Here is a 21,537-nt window from a genome sequence, read left to right on the forward strand (position 1 = left end):
GGCTCTGGTGTCTCTGTGATTGCGAAATATGGCGCATTTACGATTTCCTAATATCGCTGTGGATCGCAAAGCGTCACACCCCCCCCCCCTTTTTTTCTTGGTGGGGGGGTTATAGTCTTGTTTCCCTTCCTTTCTCTTCCCCCTTGGTTGGTTTTTCTCTCCTCCTTGGACACACAGTCTTCTCCCCGGCCTTCCCCGCTACTTTAGTTCCCGGCTTCTGCCTGGACTAGGCCTCATCTTCCATGGCCCGTTCCCGGCTCCCAGGTGCTCCGTTTGCCCTGATCCGCCCATCCCCAGGCGTCGCTTCTCCCCCCCTACCCTCCTCACCTAGTTTTGTGGGTCCAGAGGGCCCTCGGTCGGCCGCGATTCCCCCCGCCCCCCTCGCTCCATTCCCGGCCGCCTCATAAATCGAGGCCCTGGCTTTTGGGCCTGCTATCTGGTTCCTTTTTCCCCTGATACTTCATATGCCCAGAGTTTCCTCTGGTCTTGCGCTTCACAGTAATATCTTGTTTTCAGAGGCTCGAGCATCGTCTCCTTTTTTTGGGACCCAGGTCTTATCATTCTCTTTTCCTGGCCTTTACTTACAACCCCCTCCTTCTCCAAGGGTTGGCGGTTTCCTCTAGCAGCCTTGGGTTTTCACCTTTAAATAGGGCGCTTAACTTCTTCACCTGCCTTGCGGTGAGGGGAGACCTGCTCCCTTCACATGTGAGCCTTGCTATGGCTTCCCTCACTCGTTTGGCTTCCAGTGCTTCCCTGTTTCCTTTCTCCCCTGGCCTGTCAGGGGTTGGCCACAGGTTCTTTCGCTCTTTTGGTCTGTGACAATTTAGAGCGTTAGGTAGTTCCAACACGCGGTGCTGTCCTAATTTTTTTCTCCAGCCCTTGGCTGAGCTCGGTGTTCCCTTTTGCCGCCTTCTTGCATTTGGGATTTTCTTCCAGGCATTTATCCTGGGGTGCCGGCAGTCTTCACTGCTTCTTCCTTGAGGTTTCTTCCTTGTTATGGAACCTCTTGCCCATTCCGTGTTTTTTCCTGTTGGGTCACATGGTTCTCCTGCACCTGTATTCCCAACCGGTGGCATGGCTGTTCTTTTCCCACCCTCGGGGACTGCTTTGGGACGTCCTATGGTGCTGTGTCCCCCAATGCCATACACGAGAAAATTGGATTTTTTGTACTCGCCGTAAAATCCTTTTCTCGTAGTAGGCATTGGGGGACACAGATCCCACCCTATGTTTTTATTTCCGCTTCTCCGGGCTGGTCTCTTGATCTTTCCCGGTACGGGAGTTGTTGGTTCCTTGCTTTTCTTCTCTCTCCTACTGTTTTTGGTACAAACTGAATAGCCTAGTGCCTGTGGAGAGGGTATAGCCCACCTGGGAGGAGCCAACACTTTTTGTGTCTAGTGCCTCCTAGTGGTAGTTGGACGTATACCCCATGGTGCTGTGTCCCCCAATGCCTACTACGAGAAAAGGATTACGGTGAGTACAACAAATCCAATTATTCCAGTCGACATCAATGACTCTTATGGACTAAAGCCATACCTAGTCCATACAGTTACTAATGTGCTCACCACACAGGTCATGTGACCCTGCGTATTCAGGTAAAAGTAGTGAACTTCGACAGTATTACCACCTCCGACATCTTCTTATCGTGTCTGTGTAAAAGCTGCCCGCATGTGGTTCTGTCTCCTCTTTCTTTTGTTAATAAAGTTAACTGTATTACACAAAGATGCTGGAATAAAGATGAGATTTATTCCTATTCAGTTACCCACAGATGTCATATAATATTGTTCCTAACTGAAGGCCAGAAGGTCACACGACTGTATATCTGTGTAGTCTATTAAGTTAGCTTATGGATGCCTTATACAGGACTCCTCTGTGGTCCATTGTATTCTACTGTGCAGAGAGGGACTAATGCACTGTTAGAGAAAGACTTGAGCTATATTTTAAAAGCATGTCTTTTTATGGAAGTGTGATTTTTAAAATATAGAAATGTTTAATAAACTGATAGCATCTTGAACTATTTAAATGAACATTTTGATAGAAATGTGACATGGATAAGAGCAAGACATTCATTTTTGTGGCAATTTTTTTTTTTTATTCGCTTTATTGAACACACAAAGCCAATTATAATGACACTTTTTGTACATAATCCATATTTGTTACATAGCAGTAAGAACAGATCGAAGCGTACAAATATCATGTATATAATACAATATATAAAACAATAAACTCCTGTGCTGTATCTGTATAATTGTGTCTTTTTTCCATACGAGAGTGTGACAAACTGCCATTTGCCACTGGGCATTGTAGAAAACTTATGGCTAGCCTCCTGCCCTACAACTATGGCCCCGGGACATACTACCCTTCAAGAACAGTGTAACAGAACTATGCCGCATGTCTGGACTGGTAATAGGACCGAACGCGGTTGGAATTTGTGACAGACCCATCCGTATGGACTAAAAAATGGCACCCAGATAGCTAATTTTATTGTATTTGTGTACTCTGAGCGGCATTCCCCTAATGATATGCCCTCAGACTTGAGCTATCTGGGAATATGTTAAATGTCTCTGTTTGCTGTGAGGGTGTGACATTGTGTGTTTGGGTGGTGATTCTTGTCCTGTTGTTCCCACATGTGTATTGGTGATTTCCCTTTGTCCTGAGAGATAATTGAATTGCTCTTCGGGTGTCTCCAGGGCAGAGAGGAGGAAACCATGATGCATTGTGGGGATGTGTTGTGTTTGTGTGTCCTGGGTGCTGCGTGTCTGTCCTGTGTCGCAGTCCTCCTTCTGGTCCCCTAGGGGCGTGTACACCAGATAGGGACCTGCATAAATACGGGCGGGTAGCCCTCAATAAAGGGGTCAGTTCTTCTTGATCCCTAAAAAACGTAGACTTGCCTCGTTATTGGAGGGGATTGCCATGCTCTGCATATTCCCTGGAGCTTTAATCTTTTTCTTCTTGTCCCTGATACCCTCTCCTGGAGGAGAGATCTTTCCCGCACGGTCCTGAATGCTGGAGGTTTATTCAGGGTGGAAGGAAGACGGCGCGGCTCCAGTTAAGCTACGGCGGTTGTGGAGTCTGCGGTGGTTGTGGTGTCCAGTGCGGTGCTTGTGGTCCTCGGCGCAAGCTAGGAAGCGTCCATAAACGGAAGGTGATCCGTTACAGAGAGGTTTACATTTTTAGCAAAGAATAGCAACATTAAAATCATTCACATATTGTGGTTTATCTACTTCATTATGTCCCACCTCCTCTCTCCCTTCAAACTTTATGACAGTCTAACTTTTTCTGTCCTTAAGGCTTCCATTAATCTTTGAGCTGAATAAAGAGTTCTCGGTGACTAACACCATACCCCCCACACCTTTTGAAACTTGGGCGTGCAGCCTCTATTCTTGAAAACTATGTTCTCATAAGGTATAATAGTATTAACCAATTGTTTCCATTGCACTAAAGTGGGTGCCCTATCTCCCATCCATCTAATGGCTATTGCTTTACGCGCTAAGAACAGTGTTTCTCTCAGGAATATCCTTACATGATGAGAGTAGAGGGTCTCATCCAATATTCCAAAGAGACAGGTCCTCGGTTGCAATGGCACTGCGCTGTCCAATAGGTCTGAAAGTAGCTTTACCACTTCTTCCCAAAATTTTTGTATGTAGGGACATGCCCAGATAAGGTGCCAAAAATCAGCGTCCGCTGACGCACATCTATGACACTCAGAATGGGGAAGTCTACCCATCCTATGTAGCCTCTGTGGGGTTAGGTAGCTTTGATGTATTATACACACTTGAATGAACTTGTTTATGGCTGGTGACACTAGTGTGGGGGATTCCAGAATATTCTCTTCGTCATCATTAGACAAATCTGGAATCATAGCTTTCCATCTAGATAATGCTTGCATCGGATTACTTTTAAGTTTAACATCTAGGAGGTGGGTATATAATGCTGATATAAAGCCACGCGGTCCTTGAGAGCGTATAACTCCGGTCATTGGAAATGTTGACAATTGAACTGGGGTATCTCTGTAGTGTGTTTGCATGGCATGTCTTAATTGTAGGAATCTATAGAATGCCCGTCTAGGAAGTTCATGTCTGCGATTCATGGACTCATAATCGTTGAAAACATTGTTGCTATATAGGCTTCCCAATGTGACAACCCCATGTTCCCTCCAGAACGCTCCTTCTTGTAGTGCCATCAAGTCAGGAAACATGGGATTATCCCAAATCGGGGTTTCCAACAGATCCGACTCCACCCCATGTAGACGTTTACATGCTGTCCAAACCTGAACAGCAACTCTATGGATCGGTAGCAGCTTACGTGGGAATAGTTTAGGTTGCTCTAGAACTGGCCATAAATTGGTAAGTTCCAGGTAGTCTGCTAGCTGTTTCTCCTGCCTGAAGAGACCGTCTCCCTGTGACATCCATGACTTAATATTTCTCAATTGCCCAGCTAGGTAATATAATTGAATATCAGGCAGGGACATGCCTCCCTCCTTTTTAAGGCGTGACAGGTTTAATATAGATAGCTTGGCTCTGTTCGCACCCCACAGAAAAGGTGACATCAAGGAGGCAATTCTCTGGAAGAATGTTTCTGGGACTATATATGGTGCGTGCTGTAGAATATACAGACATTTCGGTAAAATAATCCGTTTTATCAAGTTTATCCTTCCTGACACAGACAAAGGCAATCCCTGCCATACACTGAATTTTTATTTGCAATACTCTATGAGAGGTTGGATATTTAGTGTATGAAAGGAGGTGACCTCTTTTGTTATGTATATCCCTAAATATTTATAACTGTTCACAATAGGTAACTCCCCTTGGGGGAAAGAGTCTTCTAACTCATATAGAGGGCATAGGGTCGATTTAGACCAGTTTATCCTTAGTCCTGAGAACTGGCTAAATATTTCAATTATGGTGATTGCTCTAGGGAGTGTGAGTTCCGTTTGTGACATAAAGAGCACCATATCATCAGCATATAAGCCGACCCTATCCTAATGCTCTCCTATTTGAATTCCATGGAATTGCGAGTCCACCCTTATTCGCATAGCCAACGGCTCTATAGCCAAGGCAAATAGCAGTGGTGACAATGGACACCCTTGTCTTGTCCCTCGTCCCAGGCTGAAACTATCCGACAGCAACCCATTCACCAATATGCCCGCTCTAGGATGTTTTGTATAGCATTTCCACCCATTGTATAAAGTTAGGGCCAAAACCAAATCTATTAAGAACTTGAAATAAGTAGGGCCATTCAACAGAGTCGAACGCCTTTGCTGTGTCCAAGGACGCCAAAGCCCATTTCTCCTTCTTCTGTAGTCCTATCTGGGTTACAACTTGCACCCTCCTGATATTATCAGTGGTGGACCTGCCTGGTAAGAATCCAGATTGATCCGGGTGCACCAAGGTGTTAGCTACTTTTCCAAGACGTATGGCCAACAACTTTGCTATGATCTTATAGTCGATGTTTAATAAGGATATCGGACGATATGACCCGCACTCATCTGGTTCCTTGCCCGGTTTTAATAGTACTACTATAGTTGCATCATACATTGATGGTGGAGAGCATCTATTTTGAAATGCATCCTTGTACATGCACAACAGAAGTGGGTTGATGTGGGCAGCATATTTAATATACACTTCTAGAGGTAGTCCATCTGGACCGGGGGCTTTACCCCTAGCTAACTGTGCTATAGTATCCTGCAACTCCAAAGCAGTTATAGGGGCCTCCAGACTTTCTACTGCCTCCCGCGTTAAAGTAGGGAATTCCAGATCCTCAAGATATTGCATGACATCTATCCCATAATTCACTTTAGACTCATACAGATCCCTATAGTACTCTTGGAATCTACCTGCTATAGTTTCCGGGTCTGATAATATCTGTCCATCCAATGATTTGATGCGCAATACTGCTGGGGATGTCTGATTTTGTTTAACTATGTGAGCGAGCAGTTTACTGGACTGGTTACCCAGTTCAAGATACGTTTGTTTGACAAAAAAACATTTTTCTTTGAGCTTTTTCTTTAAGTAGAGCAAGGTACTGACTGCTTGTTATTAACCAAGACTCTTTATTTAAATCATTGGGGTCAGCAATATATGCTGCTTCCAATCTGGAACACTCTGCCGCCAATCTTTCCTCTTGTCTAGCTGATGACTTTCTAATGAATGGTATAGTAGATCTGAGACAACCTCTAAGATACGCCTTCATAGTTTCCCACAATAATGCGCAATCCAATTCCTCTTCATGTCCTTCCATAAAAATCTGCAATTGATCGGGAATGCGATCAGACGGACCAAACAGGGACAACCAAAAAGGATTAATCCGCGTTGAGCGTCTGATCACATCCCCTCCCAGCCCCAATACTAATTGTACTGGTGCATGGTCTGAAATACCTTTTGGTCCGTATTCTATAGTATAAGCTAAGGAACACATAGATGAGTTACCCATGGCATAATCTATTCGCGACAGTGTGTTATGACTGGTTGAATGACATGAGTATTGTCTGATGTCAGGATATTTAAGTCGCCACATATCCGTCCATCCTACCTCTTCCATTAATGCAGCCAGGGACGTCTTATTATTTAGGCGGTTATCAGCAACCTCTGCCTGATGATGTCTATCTAGATTCCTGTCTAGGGTCATATTGAAGTCTCCAAGACTTACTATACGAGCTGACGGATAGAAGGCTGCAAAGCTCACCGCCTGCTGAACCACCTGCAAGGAAGAAGGCGGTGGAATGTATACACCAAGAATAACCTATAATATACAGTTTATGTACGCAGCTACGAACACATATCTCCCTGCTGAATCTATCTGACATGCTTCCACTTCCCATCTAAGGGACTTGTGTACCATGAGAGATACTCCCCTTGACATGCTAGTATGGCATGAGTGTTGTGCCCATTGAACCCAGGGCTTTTGTATATGTCTAGTATTTTCTGCCATTAAGTGGGTTTCCTGCAAGCAGAGAATATGTGGATTGAATCCCCTGATTGCAGAAAATACCATGGTGCGTTTCCTAACTGTACCCAGTCCTCTGACGTTCCAGGACATTATACGTAATTCCGCCATTTCAATCTTGTGTAAATGACCTTAGTTACCTCTTTTCTTTCTCCCAACACTTCATCATTTCCGATACAGCACATAACACATAACTTTTGAACTATCAGGCTTACCCTGACATATACTGCGAGGGCCTGCCTGATGCAACCTTATACCATTCACATCACTCTTGTCACTTATAGACAAAATACCTCGTTTGTAAGGTGGCACTTCAAGTAAACGGGGTGTGCATATGGTAATTTACCAGTAGCACTGTAGATCTTGTATATAAACAAACTGTAACTTAACCAGGGACCCTATCCCTAACCTCTAATGGGATCCGGCCGTCTCCCGGAAAACTATGCCAGCGGGGACTGTTGTCAAACTAGATACTACAACTAGTACTAAATACCTCCTGAAACGTGTGAGATTATTTTACCCCTATCATCCTCCTGTAGCTCCTGTTTAGTGTGCGCCATTTGCAGCACATGATCTCTGTCCATAGAGTTCAGTAGCCTTGCAAGTAGAGGTCTTGGAGGAGCTCCCGGTGGAAGGGGTTTGGCGGGAACGCGATGTGCACGTTCTATAATAAACGTTGTTGAGAATGTCGCTTCTGGGAAGGAATTGCGGAGCCAGGTAGTGACGAATGCACATGGGTTATTGCCCTCTGCTTTTTCAGGCATCCCAATTATCCGCAAATTATTACGCTGTGTGCGATTCTCATAGTCGTCACATTTCTGTTGCCAAAAATTAACCTTTTGCTCCAGCTCTTGCATTTTAATGGGAAGTGGTTGCAGTCGATCCTCCACGTCTGAGATCCTGTCCTCTGTCTCTTTAACGCGGTCCCGTATGGCCTGCATGTCATGGCGGAGTAGGCCTATATCCACTTTCACTTCCTCCAGCTTACCCACCATTGATGGGCGGCAGGTGGCTATTGCTTGCAGCAGCTGCTCAGTAACCTGCTTAAGAGATGGTTCGGCGGCTGTATGCGCTGCTCCTTCAAGTGCAGGATCCTTCTGTGTCCCGTCTAATGAGGGTGAGCGAGAGCCTGCGCCATCTTGGTCTTCCACGTGGGCAAACTCTCGTAGCCGGTCTGCAGCCGACTGCGCTCTATTCCGGGACATGTTCGTGTTGCGGGTCTTTCCCGACCTCCTGCCTGTTCTGGAGGTAATTTTTGCGGCAAATAAGTGTCAGGATCAGTTATAAGTTAGGGATTTGGGTCCGGAGCTCCACTACATGCGTCTGCTCATGTCAGCTTCCGGCCACGCCCCCTTTTGTGGCTAATTTTATTATAATTTTTTTTTGCAGGTGCATGGTCTGGTCATATCGGAGGCATACAACAATAGAGGTTGACGCGCGTTACCAGAAAGATATGTGGTGGTGATGTTTCCTGAGAACATCGAGCCTTAAGGAAAACGCTAAAGAATGGATATTGTGTGAAAGGTAAGTGTTTTACACTGCTCAAAAAAATAAAGGGAACACTTAAATAACACAATGTAACTCCAAGTCAATCACACTTCTGTGAAATCAAACTGTCCACTTAGGAAGCAACACTGAGTGACAATCAATCTCACATGCTGTTGTGCAAATGGGATAGACAACAGGTGGAAATTATAGGCAATTAGCAAGACACCCCCAATAAAGGAGTGGTTCTGCAGGTGGTGACCACAGACCACTTCTCAGTTCCTATGCTTCCTGGCTGATGTTTTGGTCACTTTTGAATGCTGGCGGTGTTTTCACTCCAGTGGTAGCATGAGACGGAGTCTACAACCCACACAAGTGGCTCAGGTAGTGCAGCTTATCCAGGATGGCACATAAATGCGAGCTGTGGCAAGAAGGTTTGCTGTGTCTGTCAGCGTAGTGTCCAGAGCATGGAGGCGCTACCAGGAGACAGGCCAGTACATCAGGAGACGTGGAGGAGGCCGTAGGAGGGCAACAACCCAGCAGCAGGACCGCTACCTCCGCCTTTGTGCAAGGAGGAACAGGAGGAGCACTGTCAGAGCCCTGCAAAATGACCTCCAGCAGGCCACAAATGTGCATGTGTCTGCTCAAACGGTCAGAAACAGACTCCATGAGGGTGATATGAGGGCCCGACGTCCACAGGTGGGGGTTGTGCTTACAGTCCAACACCGTGCAGGATGTTTGGCATTTGCCAGAGAACACCAGGGTTGGCAAATTCGCCACTGGCGCCCTGTGCTCTTCACAGATGAAAGCGGGTTCACACTGAGCACATGTGACAGACGTGACAGTCTGGAGATGCCGTGGAGAACGTTCTGCTGCCTGCAACATCCTCCAGCATGACCGGTTTTGCATTGGGTCAGTAATGGTGTGGGGTGGCATTTTCATTGGAGGGCCGCACAGGTAGCCTGACTGCCATTAGGTACCGAGATGAGATCCTCAGACCCCTTGTGAGACCATATGCTGGTGCGGTGGGCCCTGGGTTCCTCCTAATGCAAGACAATGCTAGACCTCATGTGGCTGGAGTGTGTCAGCAGTTCCTGCAAGACAAAGGCATTGATGCTATGGACTGGCCCGCCCGTTCCCCAGACCTGAATCCAATTGAGCACATCTGGGACATCATGTCTCGCTCTATCCACCAACGTCACGTTGCACCACAGACTGTCCAGGAGTTGGCAGATGCTTTAGTCCAGGTCTGGGAGGAGATCCCTCAGGAGACCGTCCGCCACCTCATCAGGAGCATGCACAGGCATTGTAGGGAGGTCCTACAGGCACGTGGAGGCCACACATACTACTGAGCCTCATTTTGACTTGTTTTAAGGACATTACATCAAAGTTGGATCAGCCTGTAGTGTGTTTTTCCACTTTAATTTTGAGTGTGACTCCAAATCCAGACCTCCATGGGTTGAAAAATTTGATTTCCATTTTTTTTTTTATTAAATGCATTTTTATTTTCCAAAGGATAGAAATCTACAATCTTCAAATTTGACATCACATAGCAATATGATAATACATCATCTCATCTTATACTAAATTTCCCTCTTGTTTTTAACCCTCCCTTTTTTTATTTTTTTCGAGGAGCTACCGTCATTGCACCAAGTGTTGTCATTTCCAATTACCCCATATCCGCATCCAGGCTGCCTTTTTCCCCGCTGTTTGGGCGAGAGTGTTTTCATATTGCTTAACCCTATTCATCCACTCCATCCATTCCTGAAAATTAGGATATTTCGTGGAACCCCAATGTTTAACAATTATTATTTTGGCCAAGTCGATGCCCCGGAGCCAAAGTATCTGCTCAGTTTTATTTTTATCTGTCTCTGGGAAAGTGCCCAGGATCACATATTCAATACATGCTTCGTATTCCATAGGGGAACTGTCCTGCAGTTTCCGGAATATTTTGATCCAATAGTCTTTTATCCCCGGGCATTCCCACAGCAAATGTTTATAGTCTCCTCTATTTTTGTTACATTTATAACAGTTCTGTTTTCTGTCTTTATAAATGGTGTGCAATAATGCTGGTGTGTAGTAGAGACGGTGTATGATTTTCAAAAGAATCCATGTATGGGCGGGGGAGACCGTCAATCTTTTAATATTTCTATAAACAGTATTCCACAGAATGGGTTCCCCATTTTGCAGATCTTTGCGATATAGAAGTGTTAAATGTCATATCTTGACAAAAATCTAAAAAAGTGTTCCGTACAATGTTTAAATAATTTTTATTTTCAGTATAGTGTATAGCGTGTCGTAGTTCATATCTGAATTTATCAATAAAACCTAATGTGATGTCAGGTAAGATTTCATTTAAGGGCTTAATCTGTCCTTTATGAAACACCTGTGCAATTAAGTGTATCCCATTTTTTTCCCAGTATTCAACCTCACCCAGTTGCCTAATTTGTGGTAAATGTGCATTCCCCCACAGTGGGGTATACTGAACTGCTTGGGATACTCCAACCATGTATCTAACTTGTTGCCAAATATACCCAAGCATTCTACTAAACTGATTTATTATTGTTTTCTTCTCAGTAATGCCAGTTTCGAGAATGTGAAAGGTCCTCCCAGGGTCTACAATGCTCCCCAAAAATAAGCCGGATACATTTATTCTTTCGATTCCTCACACACCATCTCAATTGTGCAGCTACATAGTATCCTTTTAGGAAAGGGACAGAGATTCCACCCTCTTCTTTATACAAATATTGTATCTTGATTCTAACTCGTTTGCGGCCCCATATTAGTTCATTGAAGACTCAGATCTAGGATGTTATTTTTGTGTTCCCTTTATTTTTTTGAGCAGTGTATATATATATATGTAGCAGAGCTGTATAAGCGGATGGTCAGCCTCAGTGATGGTGGAATAAAGAGTTGTAGCAGAGCTTTATATGCGGACCGTCAACCTGAAGGATGGTGGGAGAGTATAATAAAGATGTAGCTGAGCTGTATAGGAAGCCCTTGAGCCAAACTTATGATAGGAGACTGGAGAAGAAACATGTTCCTGAGCTGTATATGCCTCTATACATATACATAGTGTAAGGTTTATACACAATTGTATTACAGCTGTAATAGAAAGAAATCTGCATCAATGCTGGTAGGTGGAGGATGGTCATGTTTTATGGGAATCAAATGCACAGATTATAAGTCTACTGGCTGACAATCTTTAGAGCTAATGTATAATATGGAATTATAGTGTTTGCTGCACAGAATTGGTTTGTAAAAGATCAGACTGAGATTGTGTATAAAACTGTGCAGAAGAGCCACATGTTACTGTACACTGAGCTCACTTATCACAGCTCTCTGAGGATTCCACAGCAGGGGGAGGGGACTCAGACACTGCAGGCTGCCAGACTGATGAGTCATACTTTTCACATGAACGAGCACATAAGAACTCAGTGCTCAGTGTGATGTCATAAGGAGGTGTGGCCGGCCTTCATTCTAGCTGCCTAAGCCCGCCCAGCCTTATCTGCAGAAAACCAGGAAGTGGACAGCTAGCTGACTGCAGGGAAGGCTGAATAAGCGAGATGAGAATACCCCTTTAAGATAAGAAAGAAGCAGCTTAAAGTAAATACATAAGAAAATCATCTAGTTATACAAAAATTATATTCACATCTCTATCACTATCACGAGGATACATCTGTGTAACGAAAATGAGAGGGGGGCTCCACACATCGTATGTTATAGCAGGGAAACTAAGGGCTGTTGTTGTCGGGTAGTCAAACACCAGGCAAGAACAGAAAATACTCCATTATCATGTAAGCAATCTCTCTAATGGTTTGTTTATGGTAGCTATGGTAAAGGCCTTGAACTACAATCCATTCTCTGTTATATCTTTTATTCACTATACATCATGTGGCTATTGTTATATTTGGTTTTATGAAGTTATCTATGGTTCTAATTCATATGCTCTTCAAGCTGTAACACCTCGCTCGCTCCCAGTAAATGATTGCTCAGATGCTGTGGTTGCAGTTGGCTATAGCATCTGATGGAATGTCAGCGATCAGAGCTATCTCCAATCATGTGGACGCTGCTGTGTGAAACCGCACGCATGCTTCGCCTATGGCACTTAACTCTTCAGTGGGCACCATCTTTATATTCCCGACATCCGCCATACATGTATGGAGGATGTTGGGAAGGGGTTAGAACTTCTTCTCCCCTGTATGAATTCTCTGATATTGAACAAGGGCTTATTTCTGAATAAAACAGTTTCCACATTCTGAACATAAACATGGCTGCACCCCTGTGTGACTTCCCTAATGATTCTCACATTTACATTCTTTAGTAAAACACGTTCTGGCCATTAATATCACTTCTCCTCTGTGTGAGATTTCAGATGATTAACAAGATTTGCTTTCCGAGTAAACCATTTTCCACATTCTGGACAGGAAAATGACCTCTCCCCTGTGTGAATTTTTAAATGCTCAGCAAGATAATTTTTCCTAGCAAAACATTTTCCACATTCTGGACATGAAAACGACTTCTCCCCTGTGTGAATTCTCTGATGGTTATTAAGAATTGATTTATCAGCAAAACATTTACCACATTCTGAACATGAATATGGCTTCTCCCCTGTGTGATGTCTTTGATGGATATCAAGATGTGATTTTCGATTAAAACATTTGCCACATTCTGAACATGAATACGGCTTCTCCCCTGTGTGATGTCTTTGATGGATATCAAGATGTGATTTTCGATTAAAACATTTGCCACATTCTGAACATGAATACAGCTTCTCCCCTGTGTGATGTCTTTGATGGCTCTTAAGACTTGATTTATGAGAAAAACATTTGCCACATTCTGAACATGAATATGGCTTCTCCCCTGTGTGATGTCTATGATGGATATCAAGATGTGATTTTCGATTAAAACATTTGCCACATTCTGAACATGAATACGGCTTCATCCCTGTGTGAACTATCTGATGCCTCTCAAGATTTGATTTCTCAGTAAAACATTTGCCACATTCTGAACATGAATACAGCTTCTCCCCTGTGTGATGTCTTTGATGGATATCAAGCTGTGATTTTCGATTAAAACATTTGCCACATTCTGAACATGAATAGGGCTTCTCCCCTGTGTGAACTATCTGATGCATCTCAAGATTTGATTTCTGAGTAAAACATTTGCCACATTCTGAACATGAATACGGCTTCTCCCCTGTGTGAACTATCTGATGCATCTCAAGATTTGATTTCTGAGTAAAACATTTGCCACATTCTGAACATGAATACGGCTTCTCCCCTGTGTGAACTATCTGATGCCTCTCAAGATTTGATTTCTCAGTAAAACATTTGCCACATTCTAAACATGAATACGGCTTCTCCCCTGTGTGATGTCTTTGATGGCTCTTAAGCTTTGATTTCTGAGTAAAACATTTGCCACATCCTGAACATGAATACGGCTTCTCCCCTGTGTGAACTATCTGATGCATCTCAAGATTTGATTTCTGAGTAAAACATTTGCCACATTCTGAACATGAATAAGACTTCTTCCCTTTCTGAGCTCTTTGGGATCCAGCACCACTTCTGTGGTTTGCATTCTGCATAACAGTCTTTTTTAAAGGATCAGGTGGCAGATTTTTGATTTGAAGGTCTGAGTGTACAACTGGGATAATGGCACGTTTTTCATATGTATCTGGTGCGACAACCGAATCATCTGCATCATAATATGTAGGTATCAGGTGTTCCTCTGTGCTCTCGGTACAGTCGTCTGTCAAGAACAAAACTTTTAAAAATAATTCTTAAATAATATAATCTTTAAAATGATATTGATCTTTTATAACATAAAAATTCTGATACAAGTTGCAAAACATGAAGCAAAATTATATGATAAATTAACAAAGACAGTAGACCTCAGACCACCAGGCTCGAATGCCAAGTGGAGAATCATAAAGGGACCTGCGCGTCAGTGCTATTAGGTGGTGCCCGTGTCGTACAGGGCAGTGGAGAGGAACAGTGCAGTGATATATGAGGAGGCTATGGCTATGGAGCCAGCGTAAGGCTGGATTACCATTCCCTATTAGAATGTTCTCTTCCCTTAAAATAAAAAATTCTGCATTAAAAAGCATGTGTCAGCAGAATCAACCCTGCTAACCCAGATATACTGCCTCTTAGAGTTGATCACACTGAGTGAAACAACCTCTCTCTTCTTGAAATCCAGTGCCCTGTTTTTCAGAAATTAATTAATATGCTAATAAGGTGCTCACAGGGTCGCAGTGCCAAATAAGCAATGTGAGGTGATTGTCTGAGGCGGTTCCGGGTAGGGTCAATTGGGGGTTGGTGGCAGGGACCTGGGCAATGAGCGCTTCCATTGTGGAAGGATTCATATATGCATATTAAACTGTAGGATGCCTCCCTGCTCCGCCATCCCCTCTGCAAAGCTACAGACACTAGGCCTGAAGCCCATCAGAGGCCAGCGCAGCTCAGGGCACAGACCAGAAGAGCCCTTTGCCCTGCATTGTATCCTGACAGCCACATGGAGGGAAGTATTTGATTTCTTTTTCTTTGCAGCATGCTGTTGGGCCAGGTCGGGGTGCACATTATTATAACTGGGGGCGCTTGAAAAGGGCATTTTTCCACTAGCACACATTATTTAGGGGGTGGGGCACTAGGGGGACAAAGGTTCTGCTAGTGGCACTAAAAGGGGTATTTTTTGTACTGGCAAACAAAGGGGATTTTTTGTACTGGCACATATTGTAAGGGGGTATTTTTGTACTGCCACACATTATAAGGGGGATTACTGTCATGGTCTTACCTTCTTGCTGTTCTCCTTCGTTTGACATGTGCTGGCGGCCATCTTGGTTTCTGGGTTTCTTGTAGCCTTCCACCCTGCGGCTCCTCCTTCCCACTGGGAGGAGCTGGATGCCTAGCTCATATATATAGGAGGTCTGTGGCTTCAGTTCCTTGCTTGGTCCTCCTGTGTTCACATGCTTCTAAGACTGCTGCTGCTTCTGGTTCCTGATCCTGGCTTCGTCTGACTACCCTGCTGGTTCCTGATCCTGGCTTCGTCTGACTACCCTGCTGGTTCCTGATCCTGGCTTCGTCTGACTACCCTGCTGGTTCCTGATCCTGGCTTCGTCTGACTACCCTTCTGGTTCCTGACCCCTGGCCTCTCAAAGACTCTGCTTCGGTTTCACCATCCGTTTGGACTTTTGCTTTACAGCTTTATTTTCAATAAAGCCTTCTTATTTTCACTTATCTCTTGTTGTACGTCTGGTTCATGGTTCCGTGACATTAGGACCAAGCCCTGAATTCTGATGGTACAGGGCCATCCTCGCTACCCATGCTGGTTGCCAGACTTGATCAGCAGGATCACCTGTTGGGTCGGTTCGCTGTGGCGTTGCTAACCCTGCTTGAACGCACGGCTCATTTCGCTCCCGTTGCCGATGGGTCGGTTGTCGCTCCTACTGCCGCTCCGGTTGTTGCGCCAGAGTCTACCCCGACACCTGTTGTTGCGCCTGCGGTGTTTCGGGGTAGGACCGGTTCTGCCCCTCTTCCACAGCGCTTTGGGGGAGAGCCAACTCAGTGCCGAGGTTTCCTTAACCAGGTGGGCATTTATTTCGAGTTGCTGCCACATGCCTTTCCTACTGAGAGATCAAAGGTGGGCTTCTTGATCTCGCTGCTCTCGGACAAGGCCTTGGCCTGGGCCAGCCCTTTATGGGAGAACAACAATCCGGTGGTTGCCGAGTTTTCCGGTTTTGTTGCTTCTCTTCGGAAGGTATTCGATGTGCCGGCTCGTGCTGCCTCTGCTGCGAAGCTCCTTATGTCCATCAGACAGGGTTCACGATCCGTAGCTGAATACGCCATTGAGTTTCGTACCCTGGCAGCAGAGGTGGGCTGGAATAATGAGGCTCTGGTCGCTGCTTTCTCTCATGGTCTCTCGGATGCCTTGAAGGATGAGGTTGCAGCTAAGGACCTACCAGTGGAGCTCGAGTCTCTTATTTCTTTCCTGATTTTGATTGACACCAGACTCAGGGAGAGACCTTCCTTTAAGGAGAGCCTGCGGAGGTCTTCTAACAGATTGGCGCCTACGTTTGCTGTCCCACCCGTGCCTCCCTCTCCTCCCACGCCTCCTGGGGATGACTTGTCTGGGGGTGAACCCATGCAGCTGGGGTTTGCTCGCCTGTCCGAGGGGGAGAGGGTACTCCGGAGACGCGAGGGCCGATGCATGTACTGTGGTCTCGGTGGGCATTTTCGGTTGGCATGTCCGAACCGTCCGGGAAAACGCTCGCACCTGAGATCCTGTCGGGGGCAGATCTTGGGTGGAGTCTCCTCGTCCCCGGTTTCCCGTGTTGACAAACCACTGATCACTGTTGTCCTCTCCTGGGTCGGGGGCTCGGTGACGACCCAGGCGTTGGTGGACTCTGGTGCTGGTGGTTTGTTCATTGATAGTGTGTTCGCTGCCGCCAATTCCATTCCTCTGCAGGCTCGAGGTTCCCCACTGGCTCTTGAGGCGATAGACGGCAGACCCCTTCTGCCGCCACACGTGACTCATGAGACCCTTCCAGTGGGGATAGCCATTGGTGCCGTTCACAGAGAGTCGGTCTGCCTCCAGGTTATTTCGTCTCCACACTACTCGGTGGTCTTGGGGTACCCCTGGCTCCAGAAGCATAATCCGACTTTCGATTGGAGATCGGCCGAGATCCTCTCGTGGTCACCGCAGTGTGGGGCTAGTTGCATCCATGGGTCTGTCAAGTTGCTGTGTACTTCCTCGGACTCTCTGTTGCCTCCTGAATACGAGGAGTACCGGGATGTATTCGATAAGGTGCGCGCGGTTGCCCTACCTCCGCACCGCCCATACGATTGTGCCATAGAGTTACAACCTGGTGCCGTTCCTCCTCGTGGCAAAGTCTATCCACTGTCGGTAGCGGAGAATGAGGCCATGGAGGAGTACGTGAGGGAGGCGCTTTCACGCGGACACATTCGCAAATCCTCGTCCCCGGCAGGGGCTGGATTTTTCTTTGTGAAAAAGAAGGGCGGTGAGTTGAGGCCTTGCATCGATTACAGGGGTCTCAATCGCATCACGATCAAGAACGCTTACCCGATACCCTTGATTTCCGAGCTGTTCGATCGCCTTAAAGGGGCCACGGTCTTTACCAAACTCGACCTGAGGGCGGCATATAACCTGGTAAGGATCAAGGCGGGCGATGAGTGGAAGACCGCGTTTAACACCAGGACCGGTCATTATGAATCCTTGGTTATGCCCTTTGGGTTGTGCAATGCGCCCGCAGTCTTTCAGGAATTCATCAACGATGTTTTCCGTGACCTGTTGCAGCAGTGTGTGGTGGTCTATTTGGATGACATCTTGGTATATTCTGAATCCATGGAGGCCCACATTCTGGATGTCAGACGAGTGTTGCAACGGTTACGAGAGAACAAGCTGTTCGGTAAGCTTGAGAAATGCGAATTTCACCGATCCCAGGTAACCTTCTTAGGTTACATCATTTCCGCTGAGGGGTTCTCCATGGATCCTGAGAAGGTTTCGGCTGTCTTACAGTGGCCCCAGCCCAGTGGTCTTCGTTCCCTGCAGCGCTTTTTGGGCTTCGCCAATTATTATCGGAAGTTCATAAGGGACTTTTCCATGCTGGCCAAGCCTCTCACGGATCTGACCAGGAAGGGCAGTAATTCCCAGGTCTGGCCGCTCGAGGCCATCCGAGCTTTTGAGGCCCTAAAGTCCGCTTTTGTGTCGGCTCCGATTCTGTCGCATCCCAACCCTGGGTTGCCCTTTGTCCTCGAGGTGGACGCGTCTGAGACGGGAGTAGGCGCCCTTCTGTCTCAGCGTAGAACACCAGAGGGTCCTCTGCTTCCTTGTGGGTTTTACTCCCGGAAACTGTCTTCCGCGGAGTGCAACTATCAGATTGGTGACAGGGAGTTATTGGCCATCGTGCAGGCCCTTAAAGAATGGAGGCACTTGCTCGAGGGTTCGGTGGTCCCGGTTCTCATCCTGACGGACCATAAGAATCTGACCTACCTTTCTGAGGCCAAGAGATTGACACCACGTCAGGCCAGATGGGCTCTGTTCTTGTCACGTTTTAATTACGTGGTCTCCTACCTACCCGGTTCCAAGAACATCAGGGCGGATGCCCTATCACGGCAGTACTCCGAGCTGTCCAGGGAGGAGTCGATTCCGACTTCGGTCATACCTCCGAATCAGATCCTGGCCGCCATTCGCACCAGCCTGACCTCTCCCCTGGGTGAGCAGATTTTGGCGGCTCAATCTGGTGCTCCCTCTGGGAGACCCAACGGCAGATGTTTTGTGCCTGAGGAGTTGCGCACTCGGTTGTTGCGAACCTACCATAACTCCAAGACCGCGGGGCATCCTGGAAAGAATCAGCTGTCCTGGGCTGTTTCACGTCTGTTCTGGTGGCCTTCCCTACGTTCCGACATCGCCGCATATGTAGCGGCATGCTCCGTTTGTGCCCAGAGTAAGTCCCCTCGGCACCTTCCGTTGGGCCTTCTGCAACCCATAGCCACCGGGGAGCGCCCATGGTCACACCTGGGGATGGATTTCATTGTGGACCTCCCTGCATCCCGAGGCCATACGGTCATTCTCATGATTGTGGATCGGTTTTCCAAAATGTGCCACTGTGTTCCTCTCAAGAAGTTACCCTCTGCACAAGAGTTGGCCACGATTTTTGCCAGGGAGGTCTTCCGGTTGCACGGTTTGCCCAAGGAGATTGTGTCGGATCGGGGGAGTCAGTTTGTGTCCAGGTTCTGGCGCGCCTTTTGCTCCCAGTTGGGGATTCATCTCTCCTTCTCCTCGGCCTACCACCCTCAGTCCAATGGGGCCGCAGAACGATCCAATCAGGCCTTGGAGCAATTCCTTCGTTGCTATGTCTCCGATCACCAAGACAATTGGGTTGACCTCCTGCCTTGGGCTGAGTTTGCCAGGAACACGGCGGTGAACTCTTCCTCTGGGACGTCTCCCTTCATGGCCAATTATGGGTTCCAACCTGCCGTGTTACCGGAGGTATTCTCTCCCCAGGATATTCCGGCTGTGGAGGATCACCTTTCCGTCCTACGTGCTTCTTGGGTACAGATCCAGAAGTCCCTTGAGGCCTCTGCGCAGCGCCAGAGACTCCAGGCTGATCGCAGACGAGCGCCTGCTCCTTCCTACCAGGTCGGAGACCGTGTATGGTTGTCCACCCGCAACCTCAACCTTCGAGTGCCCACTCCCAAGCTGGCGCCTCGCTTTGTTGGTCCCTTCCGAGTGCTTCGCAGGGTAAACCCGGTAGCCTATGCCCTTGCGCTTCCTCCTGGCATGCGGATCTCTAACGTGTTTCATGTCTCCCTGTTGAAGCCACTGGTGTGTAATCGTTTCACTTCCTCGGTTCCTCGGCCTCGTCCGGTCCGAGTGGGCAATCGTGAGGAGTATGAGGTGAGCAATATCCTGGACTCACGCCTGGTCCGCGGTCGGGTGCAGTTTTTGGTCCATTGGCATGGTTATGGTCCAGAGGAGCGTTCCTGGGTTCCCTCCGCAGATTGTCCATGCTCCTGCCTTGCTCCGAGCCTTCCACGCACGCTTCCCTCAGAAACCGTTTTTTGCTCCGCGGAGGAGGGGCCCTTGAGGGGGAGGTACTGTCATGGTCTTACCTTCTTGCTGTTCTCCTTCGTTTGACATGTGCTGGCGGCCATCTTGGTTTCTGGGTTTCTTGTAGCCTTCCACCCTGCGGCTCCTCCTTCCCACTGGGAGGAGCTGGATGCCTAGCTCATATATATAGGAGGTCTGTGGCTTCAGTTCCTTGCTTGGTCCTCCTGTGTTCACATGCTTCTAAGACTGCTGCTGCTTCTGGTTCCTGATCCTGGCTTCGTCTGACTACCCTGCTGGTTCCTGATCCTGGCTTCGTCTGACTACCCTGCTGGTTCCTGATCCTGGCTTCGTCTGACTACCCTGCTGGTTCCTGATCCTGGCTTCGTCTGACTACCCTTCTGGTTCCTGACCCCTGGCCTCTCAAAGACTCTGCTTCGGTTTCACCATCCGTTTGGACTTTTGCTTTACAGCTTTATTTTCAATAAAGCCTTCTTATTTTCACTTATCTCTTGTTGTACGTCTGGTTCATGGTTCCGTGACAATTACTACTACTAGGGGACTAGAGGAACATGATTAGTATGGGCACAATGCTGACATTATTACTATTGGGGGCACTGAGTGCATTCTGGCAGAGATTTATTACTATTAGTGGGACTTTGGGTAGAAGTAATATTATGGGGAGGCATCCATCTCAGTGCAATTATTTTTGGGGAACATTATGTTTACACTATTAGTGTCAGGGACACTATTTGCTGAGTGCAGTTATTTTTTAGGGAACCGTGTGCCAATAATGTTTGAAGGGGCAATATCTGTTTCTACAGTACAGTATTGGGGAGCACAACGGGCACAGTATTGGGGGTGGCAGGATGGGATGTTGAGAAGGTGGGAGGATGATGGAAAAGTAAGAAACAAAGATTTCCGTTTGTGAAACTCTGCAGAGATGAGAGATGCTGAAAGAAATCATCATGGCAGTCTGGGGTGAATAGAGAAGATGAGGAAAGAGAACATCTACATCAGAGAAGACCTCACTGGATGTAAGAGGTATGTGCGCTGTATTACAGATGTCTGCTAGATTCTGCTACAATCACTGCTTATTAAATACCAGTCTTGGGCAGTGGCGCATGTCGTAGGAGACTCGACAGCGTCCTGAAGCTAAGCGACTTCCTTATTTCTGCATGCTGCCTGCTTAATTATTCTGCATCTATCATATTTTGTATCTTTATATATAGAAACTACTGGTGTGTTTCCATTTTTACTTCTCATCGTCTGATTACCATCCCCATCCTGGTCCAGTCATCTACTGATTGGTTCCTATCTCATGGCTTTCTTCTTACCTGCTAGTGCTGTGATATGTGCTTTGTACAGTCCTGATCAAAAGTTTAAGACCACTTGAAAAATGGCAAAAAATCATATTTAGCATGCTGGATCTTAACAAGGTTCCAAGTAGAGCTTCAACATGCAACAAAAAGAAATGGGTGTCCTGTTGAAAAACCCAGTCGCTACCACACAGACGAGGGCCCTCAGTCATGAGGAATGCTC

General features: G+C 46.7%; 1 protein-coding gene across 2 annotated transcripts in view; it reads right to left on the reverse strand.

The window, feature by feature from the left end:
* The window catches only part of LOC121000843 (zinc finger protein OZF-like), a 46,785-nt gene that overhangs the window by 2,471 nt on the left and 22,777 nt on the right, over positions 1-21,537 (reverse strand). Inside the window, exon 3 of one of the 2 annotated variants that reach the window (XR_005778917.1) lies at positions 12,192-14,178. Coding sequence is in view for 1 of the 2 variants with exons in the window: in XM_040431558.1 (XP_040287492.1) it covers positions 12,776-14,178 (1,403 nt within the window). In the remaining variant the exon portion in view is untranslated. Of the gene's footprint in view, positions 1-11,285; positions 14,179-21,537 lie in introns of those variants that run through there. The other variant, XM_040431558.1, reaches the window with a different exon arrangement.

The sequence above is a fragment of the Bufo bufo genome, chromosome 5, assembly GCF_905171765.1.
Source record: "Bufo bufo chromosome 5, aBufBuf1.1, whole genome shotgun sequence".
Lineage (NCBI taxonomy): Eukaryota > Metazoa > Chordata > Amphibia > Anura > Bufonidae > Bufo > Bufo bufo.